The sequence below is a fragment of the Rhagoletis pomonella genome, unplaced genomic scaffold (genome assembly GCF_013731165.1).
Source record: "Rhagoletis pomonella isolate Grant_MI unplaced genomic scaffold, Rhpom_1.0 Rhpom_scaffold_00004, whole genome shotgun sequence".
Lineage (NCBI taxonomy): Eukaryota > Metazoa > Arthropoda > Insecta > Diptera > Tephritidae > Rhagoletis > Rhagoletis pomonella.
In genome coordinates this window covers 45,589,921-45,600,286 of record NW_023458558.1, presented here as the reverse complement: position 1 = coordinate 45,600,286, position 10,366 = coordinate 45,589,921, and the positions used below count along the sequence as shown (strand labels likewise).

The 10,366-nt window shown below is 40.4% G+C and overlaps 1 protein-coding gene across 3 annotated transcripts; it reads right to left on the bottom strand.

Annotated features, from left to right (window-relative positions):
* Nucleotides 1-75: 75 nt before the first annotated feature.
* On the bottom strand, nt 76-10,070 carry LOC118737630. Of its 3 annotated transcripts, XM_036468254.1 has the most exons (18): nt 9,761-10,070; nt 9,338-9,628; nt 7,452-8,167; nt 6,757-7,378; nt 5,694-6,268; nt 5,327-5,634; nt 4,714-5,265; nt 4,489-4,646; nt 4,289-4,434; nt 3,991-4,227; nt 3,770-3,902; nt 3,586-3,701; nt 3,332-3,501; nt 3,179-3,260; nt 2,854-3,123; nt 2,058-2,780; nt 1,639-1,875; nt 76-1,581 (listed from the first exon to the last, which is right to left on the bottom strand). In XM_036468254.1, the coding sequence occupies exons 2-18, from the start codon at nt 9,597-9,599 to the stop codon at nt 295-297; spliced, it is 6,594 nt and encodes a 2,197-aa protein (XP_036324147.1). In that variant the 5' UTR covers nt 9,600-9,628; nt 9,761-10,070; the 3' UTR covers nt 76-294. The 3 variants fall into 3 exon arrangements, with proteins under 3 accessions (XP_036324147.1, XP_036324146.1, XP_036324144.1); XM_036468253.1 differs by having other exon boundaries at nt 4,289-4,646; nt 9,338-9,633; XM_036468251.1 differs by having other exon boundaries at nt 4,289-4,646.
* Nucleotides 10,071-10,366: the final 296 nt, after the last annotated feature.

The window sequence follows — 10,366 nt, the reverse complement described above, 5'->3', positions numbered from 1 at the left end:
ACTGTGTACGTTTTTCGCGTTAACTTTAGGCGAAGTCAGTATTAAACCAAGGGAAAGAGAAAAAAATACAACTCAAACACATAAGTAACGCATATAATGTATGAGGTATAAATGAATATAAATATGTATGTATGTATGTATATGTATATTACATTTTCTCGTTATAACACAAATATATATAAATTAGGTGTAAATTTAAATACAATATAAAACGCCGAAAGAACTAAAAAACAACTCATATCACGAATTAATAAATTAAAAACAAGTTAATCTAATGGTGCTTAGCACCAGCAACTAATTGTTGCAGTGCTGCATCAGCCTCTGGCAAACGATCGTTTTGAACTTAACGCTTAGGCTATCGAATATCACATCCGTATCCTCCAGGTTATGTTGCGACTGCTCATTATCGTTTTGATTTTGATTTAGGTGCGCTTCCTCGTCCGCAAAATAGCTCTTGAATTTCTCATTTAAATTTCTCTCCAGCATTGTATTGTTGTTGTTAAAGAACAGCACATACGATAATTCGAGCAAGTAGTACTCAAGATCACCCATAAAGAAACGTTCACATTCAAGCATATCGAATTTTTGCGCCATAAAGTGTCTCATCAAATAGTAAATTAAGTACTTCACATCTTGTCGTCGCAGCGGCACGAGTCCCGTGTCCTTGGAGAAGTATGCGAAAACTTTCAATGCTTTATTTGCGCTGTTGCAATTTTGCAGGCACAATACAAACGCATCCACAAATTTGAAATTGAGCATAAGTGTACGTACGCGATACTCCAGGCGATCTTTCGAGAAATCACTAATTTTGTCGGGATTGTACAACCCGTGGAACACGTACAAGCAATAGTGTATATACTGACGCAGCTGCTGTAAACTCTCGTCCTCCTCCAAAGTGTCTTCTTCACCTTCGACGGGCGCATTCGAAGTGAGCGTACTTTGCGAGCCACCGGCTTGTGGTGTACGTTCGTCGTTTGCCTCCAGCTTTGTTTCCGCTACCAGTGGACATTGTTCCACACTCTGTTGGCCGGCCACAGCACAGCTTGTGTCCGAGTTATCCGTAACGGGTAGGCGCGCATAACTCTGTTCATCTGGGGTTATATCATCCACAGCGATACTATGCTGGCCATCTTCTGCCGTTACTGCTGACGCAGGCACCACACCAGCCGCACCTGACGAAGGCAGCAACGAAAAGTTCAATGAACACCCATCGTTCGGTTCATTGTTACTTAAATTCTCTAGGCTTGAGATCATTTCATCGGAGTCTTGACCGGTAACTACATTCTCACTACTATCAGCCTGAGTAGTGGACTTATACTGATTCGAAGGCGATGGACGCTCAAAGTTAGCCGCATCATCGAAACTTATGCCAGCCTCTTGCATGAACTGGGGTTGATATTTAGGTATACTTTTCAAATAGCGTACAGGATCTGATTCCAAACGTATGCGTGGGCGTGGCAAATTTATTTCGACAGGCATGTCTACACATTGACTTTCGAAACGCATTAGCCGCTTGGTGGTGGGCAAACAAACAACACGCTGTTTCATTTTATCGATGGAGGGACCCAGATCGCGACCGCACTGTGAATAAATAATTTGCTAGAAAAAAGTAGCGTTATAACCTATATCTGAATATACCTGTCCGTTTGAATTGCCACCGAACGCCTTAACCATGTATTCAGTGGTCATGACGAGCGTAAAATCAGCGCCGCAATCAACGTACATCGGACGATCGACGCAGTCCACTGGCGAGGGTTTGCTGACTGCACGGCGCTCCTTATCGCCTGTGCCCAGCTGGTGTTCTAAATTCTTGCCCCAAGTGTACAAAGTGCAAGTGGATGAGATCAAGGCGAAGTGGAAGAGTCCGCTTGAGATCTGTGGAGAAAAGAAATAGCAAAGCTAAGTTTGGTGTTGAAAAAATTGTTTTCACATGTTTGCCCATACAGTTTATTTTCAAGTTAAGTACATGAAGTCTTCACAAACTATATCTTAAATCGATAAAGTAAATAAAACGAAATTGCATGTACCAAACTGGAAGTACATCAATCTTAATATACCTGTAATATTTGCCCTGCCACTTCGGTTGTGTCCACCAAATGTGGTGTCATATGTTCGCAAGGATCGACGTCAGCAGCTGATGCATTCACCGTCGCAGCCCCTGCCTTCTGCTGTTGGGTGTCTGCCGCGTTTGCTGAAGCTCCGTCAACTTCCTGCGAAATAGGCTTCAAAGGCTTTAGCGGCTGTGCAACCATCGGCTTAACTTTTTCGACCAATTCCTCAACAACATCGTTTACTAACTGTATGGTGATCTCAGTGCCGGCTGCAGCAATTTCTTTAACTATGATTTCTTTCATGCCCTCCTCTTTCAGTTCGTCATCTTCTTGCACAGCAATAACACTTGATGCCAAAACTTCATCGAGCTCTAGGTCTTTGCTTGTATTCGGAGCAACCATACTTGTTACTGGAGCGATTTCGGTCGTGGCTTCAAGAACGGTCGGTGCTGCGGTTTTGTCAATAACATCTGTAAGTATGCTAGAAACAATTTCATTGGCCATCGACTTGGGTGCTTCCTCATAAGCGCTTTTGGACGTTGATGAAACGCAAGGCGTGCTTGTGGTGTCACTGGCTAATGTAGCTTCGAAACGTTTGCTCATTTCACGCCGTTGATGCTCTTCCATTTTTTGTTTAGCATTCGCACGTCGTTTTATCTGATTCGCCAAACGTAGCGCCTGTGGCGATGAGCCCCACGTGTACATGTGCCCGTTTTCATCGACAGCTAACTACGATTAGTTGGTGGGGAGATCCATAAAGCGTATGAAAAAAATAATAAATTAACACAAGAAGCATGCTTACGTTAGAAAAAAATTTGGTATGTATCAGTCTTATTCTTTCGGCGCACACGAATAGCTTCAGCGGCACCAAGCTCTTCACTTGACTAGTGCAATGCATTCCATCGTCGGCGGAAATGTTGCTGCCTTCTTCGAAATTTGACAAACCTGTACCAACACCCAATTGGCCAAAATGGTTAGAGCCAAACACAAATAAATCGGTGGCATTTGGGTTGTTTGTTGCCTGACAGAGAACCAAGCTGTGCGCGTGGCCCAGGGATACTTGGAGTATTTTCTAAAACGTGAAAAATTTAGTAAGTTTATAATAAACTCGTATTTCCAAGGCTCACCTTTGATTTGAAGAATGAAACTACTTTCGGTTCAGGCACACTCTCGCAGTTCCCATGACCTAGTTGCCCATATATGCCCCAACTAGTTAAGAAAGAAAGAAAATTTTGAATTTATCACTTAGATACGTTGCTCTATTGCGCCCATTCACTTACCCCCAGGTATATAACACTCCGTCAGCAACAGCAGCATTGTGATATTGTCCCGCTTCTATGATTGTTATATTTTTACCATCGAAAGCGCGCACAAGCATTGGTTGTAATGACACTTGCATATCGCGTCCAGTGCCCAATTGTAGAAGATTATTGTTGCCAAAGGCATACAACTATATTTCAGAGAAATGTTAAATCAGAATTATATGCAATAAGAATTATAGGTATACGAAATTGTGTAAAAAAACCATACGCACCCCATTGTTCGTTAATACTAAAGTATGCTGCCGTCCACATTTCACTGTATGAACTTCCAAATTCAATTGTGACAGCAAATCTAAACTTTTAACTGCATGTGGTGGCTCTGGAGGATCTAAATGCAAAGTATTTGTTGTTAAAGAAGGAATTAAAGTTACTTATGTATTTAAAATTACGACATACCGGAAGACTTGTTAACGCTATAATTGCAAGGCACTCCATTCGAACCCCAAAAGTAAGCAACACCATCCACAACGCAAGCGCAATGTGCACAACCAGCTGAGATAGGTTTGAAACGAGACGTTTCGATTGCAAACTGTGAAAACATATAATGGTCGTCAGGAAAGATAAATATTAGTATTTTATTTATAGAAGTATTAATATCAAACTGCCAGCATGCCTACCTGATTGTCCTCGTATGTTATACGAAATGTAGATAAAGCGTTGATTATGTGCTCGCTCTTTGAACGTTGAGATTCCATGTATATGAGAACTGCTAAATATGTCTCAATTAGATTTTTACAAAAATCAAATAAAAATGTTTTATTGTCATTTATATTGAGCTCTAAGTGACCGGAGGAAGTGTGCGAAACCACTGGACGAAGTACGGCAGAAAAAGGGTTGAGTTGTTGTTCTAAGCGCTGAAGCAGAAATGATTAAAAATATGTTTTGCTATAATTTCTAATGAAAATAAGCACCCACCTTAAGTACACAATGTCGTATATTCGGAAGTTTCTCTTGAATAAAACCAAAATAGTCCACGGCCACCTGCGGCAAATAGGTGATTGTTTCAGCGAACATTAGTTCACTCAAATTATATAAGCACACATTCATCTCTGTATACCAGCCTAACGTAAAACAGTTATTATTCCTTTCTTGTAAACAGTCTTTACGATATTTACCGAACTCCTGTCCAACAACGCTGGTCAACGCCAGAAATGTGTCTATACAAACGCCTCGCGTCTTCGCCAAAATAAGCGCAGAAGAGAAGAGCCCGCTTTGACAAAGTACAATGCTCGTCATATTCGTGTGGTATTTTGTGTTGGTTACCAAGAAATTCCTGTTGTTTTTTAAATTTTTTTTTAATTTCACAAAATGTACCAATCATATGACAGTCGTATACTTACCATAGTGGTAAGTAATTTTTATCATTCACGGCGCGTTCCGCCAGTGTTATTAACAATAAATTGGCCAAATGAAATTGTGATGATGGTGACATTTGTAAATTACTAAGCGAATCATCCACTCCATATGTGTAATCACCCGCTGATTGCCCCTCATTCACCACATTTAAGAGATTTGTGCTTTTCGAGAATGGCAGTACGGAGCGCACATCCTCCGAATGGCGATATGTAATATCTTTAAGCACCGTTTTTATTATGGGACTGCAAAAATATTTCGACTTGAGCAGATATGTCGTTTTCAGCGCCATAGCACAGAGATGCATTAGTGCACATGTTTGTCCGAACATGGCTAGCTTGAGAGCTGTACGGATGGGTTTAATTCGTGCTGAATTATAGGTGACGAGCGCTTGTGTGACCTTCTTGCGACGCAGTAGATAATCACCCGCAAATTCTATGCACGCTTCGTAGGCGAGATCAAAGGTGTTGCAGAATTCACGACATTGTGTCCATTCACCGGCTAAAGCAGAGTCCAGGAAGACGGCAAACGGCTCTTTTCTGGAATGAATCAAAGATTTGGAGAAATTTACAAATTTAATAAAAAAATACAAAAATTCACTTTAATTGTATGTAGTAAACATTTTTGTTGGTGACCACATAGCAGGGATCATAGTTGATTTTTGGAAATTCATGCTTCATAATTTCCATTTGACGCAATGAGTACTCCTCTTTGACATCTGCGTTCTCATAGAACTGCACGTAATCCATGGGAGAGCGGATGTCCTTGAAATCGAATGCTTTAGCTTTATCCTCCTTTGATATGACTTCACTTAGATCGCTAGTATGATAGGTCGCCATTTGATAGAGATTAAGCACAGTTTCATTTTCAAAGCGAAAAACAGTCAACTGGGAGGAGGTGTTGAAACGCTAAATTGAGGAAAATTCTAAACGTTTTAACAATTTATATTTCATATTTAAATACTCACATCCTCATCGCCAGTACGCAACGAAGCCATTGCACTGCTGATCACTCCTACCGCATTCACTGCATTGCTTGGCGACAAACTGTCGCTGCTGGATGGCCCACTTGTGGTCGCACTAGTATCTGCACTATATGAGGGTGCTATGTTCATGCCAGCAAGCAGCGAGTCAAAATCTTCACTCACGTCGCTCACATTGGCCACTTTCTCGGCATAGTTATCTTCTTTTTCAACATCTGTGTCGCGATTCTCCTTTTCTGTATTCTTTTCGATGTTCTGAGATATGGTTTCCTTTGGATTATGGGCATTTATATCAACATATTGAATAGTGTAGAGCAAATTTGAGCTTATTAGTATATCAAAACAATTCTTCGGGATTTTATATAAAAACAGTGGCTTCAAACTAATATCAATGCTATGAACAGTCAGACTGTTTGTGTGACTGTGCAGCGCGCTTAGCAGATAGGTGCTTCGCAGATTCTGTATGGTGTAAAAGGAGCCACTGGAGTTGTTAAGCACTTCGGGTGTGAGTGATGGTGAATCCATAATAGCGAAATTGCCAAGAGTATTTTCAGGCATGTCTGCAACGAAAGACAAAAACGATTAGAAATACATGGCCGCCAATTAAATTCGTAAACAACATCAATTTGTAATTGTAATGTAACGAAACTTGGGAGATGAAACAAATGTTTGGAGGACATATTTGTACAGAGAACGCAAAATCGCAGGTGAATTAAGAGTTCGCGCTAAGTGAGTATTGAAACACGAGTTTTGAATGTCTGATTTCACTAACTGTTCGGCGAAAATGATTGTAAGCATGGCAACAACTCATGTGTTGTGGCATAAACGTTGGCTAAACTCACCGCGTTTCTCACGCAATCTATTTAACAAAATTACAATACATTTTATAACTGAGAAATTAAAAAGGAAAAGGTTTTATAAAAAGCAAATTATAGTTTTAGAAAATACAGTAGTTAGAAAAATTTATACGAATTAATTTTTCCAAATTATTATTTTTTTAATGTTTTATGCGATAAATATTATGCGAACCAGTAATTAATTTACTTACAGTCTTCAAGTTTTTGCCGATTATCGGAAAGACGCATTTTGATGGCATTAAGCTTTTTTGTGCCTAGGCTCTTCAAAGAGGCTAGACGTGCACGTGCCGCTGGCAAAATGCCAGCACGTGCATTCACATCGTCCAATTCAGGCAGCTGTTGTTGTGTGAAACGTACACCCGTCGCAGAGTTCCCATTGCCAATGGCTGTAGTAGAGGAAATGCTGGTGCTGCTATTCGTCATACCCGCATTGTTTCCACCTAATGCAGATATGCTTGTTGTGGTTGCCGTGTCTAAGTGCCGATTTATAGCCACTGTGTAAGGTGGAGGCGGTGGTGGCACTGCTGTCTTCGGCATTTGCATATGAGCACCAGAAATCAAGCCCGAACGTCGCAGTTGGACACCATTTGATGTGCTCGGAACCTCATCGTTTTTTAGAAATACATCTTCATCCAACTGGCTGTTGTCCGATGCCGGATCAGAGCAGTTACTTTGCGTTTTTAGTGGCATAACGATTTGCCAATCACTGTCCCGGCCGTGCACGGTGCTGGGTGACAGCTCGCCGGGATAGATGTATTTAATGGCCTTTTGTTCCAGTAGCAACTTAAATTGCTGCTTCAGAGAGGAAGTAATCTGTGAATGTTCATTGCATAAGCGAGAATTTGTTAGTGGTTACATAGAATAAAGTTCTTTATTTTAAACTTACCAGTAACATAACACTCTCGAAAGTGCTGTCTTTGCAAATAAGCAGCTTTACTATGGACCCCGTTTCGATTGCGGTACTCGCGACAAAAGGACAATTGGGACTCAAACCCACAAAACATATGGAACCGTCCGAATAGCCAATAACAGCGCGATTTACGCCATCAATAGTTTGCCACCATACAACCGCCAGTGGATATGGACAAGTTACCGATGCCATAAAGGAAGTAGCCATGACTTGTGCATTACCCGTCTTATCTTCACTGACATTAGGTGGTGCGCTGGGCGCAAGCATGCTAGCGGGCACATCATGGCTATAAGCTTCGAGATTCGCATCGACTGGCAGTTTAGGTGCGATATTCACCTCAACTTCAACGAGTAATTGTGACGCCTGTACGATACTTTCCCGTGAATCTGAAAGTTTTTCGCCCTCTGCTGGCTGCACAGCCACTGCAAGGCTTTTTCCCTGCTCGTCGCTATCCGTAGGCATTACGGGTGGTGATGGAGATTGCGGTTTTACTGTTGTCTCATTGAATGTGGCCTGGTTAGGGCACTTTTTTGAATTGGGACACTCGTGTGGTCCAACAAATGGGATAATGTATGAGGTAATTTGTGTTGTGCTGTATGGCTGCTGCGGCGGATGCGCTGAATTCGTTGGCTCCATGAATGTTTTGTCAACCACAGCGAGTGCAGGCACAATGTGCAATGTGTTGTCGAAGCCTTGCAATTTGAAATTAATATTATAAAGTGTTAATATAAAAATATATTTTAGAGGTTTGATTAAAAGTTAGGTTTATGTGTAGTTTAGGAAAAAAATTAGGACCATCATGTTATAGAACCCCCGAATATGGTAATTCATATAAGTATTTATGAAGTATTTACAATTTATTTACAATTTGACAACTTATTTACAAATTGAAGACTGATTAAAATTGGGGCTCAATAAAACAATTTAAGTTTCCTTTATAAACAACCAATACGATGCCAGAACTTTTTGATCTAATACATATGTACGAAAGAAAAATGCATTCGATAATTCAGGTTATACAAATTGTGTAAACTCAATTTACAGCGACAAGCTGTCTAGAGCGACAATGATGGCGTGATAGCGTACAGAGACACTGACGTTGACGGCACACGCAAAACAAAGACGAGGCCGTAGGTCTTTTGCATTTATCAAAGTATTGACATATACTGCACCCCACTTCTTTTGCTACCATATTACTTTCACAGTTCAACGTACCCCAACACCTATGCGTAGAAAGCGCAAGCGGTCGCCGCAAAAATCAATTGATAAACAAACATGTAGCACAAGCAAAACAAAAAAACGAAAATCAATAGCATAAAAAACCGATGGAATATCTGTTAGGAGGGTAAATGTCCAAGCGAAGCTATCGTTTAAATCACATAGCTTTGCAGCTTTAATCACGGCACTTAAAGCCCCGCACCGAGGCACACATACTCATCGGCATAACCATGCGCGGTTGAACACCCCCAGCTGACACAACAAACCCCACCCACAAATCACATTTTCATACCTTAATAAGTAATATCTACAGATTTTGATAAATTTAGGGCATGGATAAATTTAATTATGACCGTTAGCTAAGTATTAAAATAATTTACGCAGCAATATGCATAGCACGAATTTGGTCACTTCCAAGTCAGGTAAGCATATTTTTAACCGACTTCCAAAAAAGAAGGAGGTTATCAGTTCGTCGGAAAATTTTTTTTTTATGTATGTTACCGCATAACTTTGGACCACGTCCCATACTAATCTGGTTCAGATCCGATCATTGGATCATGATATATATATATATAAATATTTTTTGTTTTTTTTTGCTAAAAATTACTTGTCATTTGACCCTTTTAACGGTAAAGTATACTTACACAATACCAACAGCCAAGTGCCGGAGGGATCAAAGCAAACGTCATGCACTACCCGATTGGTGCGTCGAAACCAGGAAATCAATTTAAGCACTTCCTGTCCGCCTTCACTTGTGTAGCGCAGCACAATATCATTTTCTTCAGAGACGAGACACAGTAATTGTTTGCGAACATCGTACTCGCTCACTGTGGATAATTTGCAACTAAAATTAGTGATCAGCGGGCGCAGCTGAAAGATTTCTAATTCCTGTAGTAACGCAGACATCCCGACTACAATTGCTACGGGGCGGTGGGCTGGACTGACGAGGTATGAAAGTATTTGTGCGTGGAAAAGGAAAAAAATTTATATTACTACTTTTAGTTAGTTGCTTACAATTTTCTTTGCTAATACGTTTATTCTTTGTCTTTGCTTGATTTTGCACACACCTATGCTAGCGCTGCATACGATAATGGGAGATTTTTTTCACTGCTGATTGTGCTTCCCTTCCTCGTTAAATTTTTGGGTGCACCTTTCCGCCCTTTTTCAGGCCTTTTTTCTGACACCTTTTTATCCGCAACGCTGTTGGTAGTGATGGTACTGCTCTACTTTGCAGATAATGCTTACTTTTTACAGCTTTTTTTTGCATTGAATTTACATTTTACAATTTGCACTTTTTTACAGTTGCTTGCACCAAATTTTCCAAAGTTTTCAGCAAAATTCCTTTTCTAACTGCACGAAGATTAAGACAAAACTTCAAAAACAAGAATGAATGTCAGAACAGGGATAGATCACAAAACTTCCACTGGAATGCACTACCGGACGTCACTGGAATGCACTACTGGAAGTATAGGGTGTTAAACACTGGTTTCACCCTGTTGCATTGTGCACTTCTACTACTAATGCACTACATGCAACTCACGAATCCGATTGCGTAGCAAAATACCAGAAAAAAGTAGTAAAAAATAGTAGTAAAAAAAGTCTGCAAAGATACAAATTGGTTATTTTAAATTAATGTGCATATTTAATAGTTGCGTTTTTTTACTCATATCCAG

Excerpts from the sequence above, each read along its gene's own strand:
- LOC118737630 (XM_036468253.1), bottom strand. The coding sequence starts at position 9,599 with ATGTCTGCGTTACTACAGGAATTAGAAATCTTTCAGCTGCGCCCGCTG. Across the intron at positions 7,379-7,451 it reads TCGAGAGTGTTATGTTACTG|ATTACTTCCTCTCTGAAGCA; the intron begins GTAAGTTTAAAA and ends GAACATTCACAG. Across the intron at positions 3,261-3,331 it reads GGAGTGTTATATACCTGGGG|TTGGGGCATATATGGGCAAC; the intron begins GTAAGTGAATGG and ends TTTCTTAACTAG.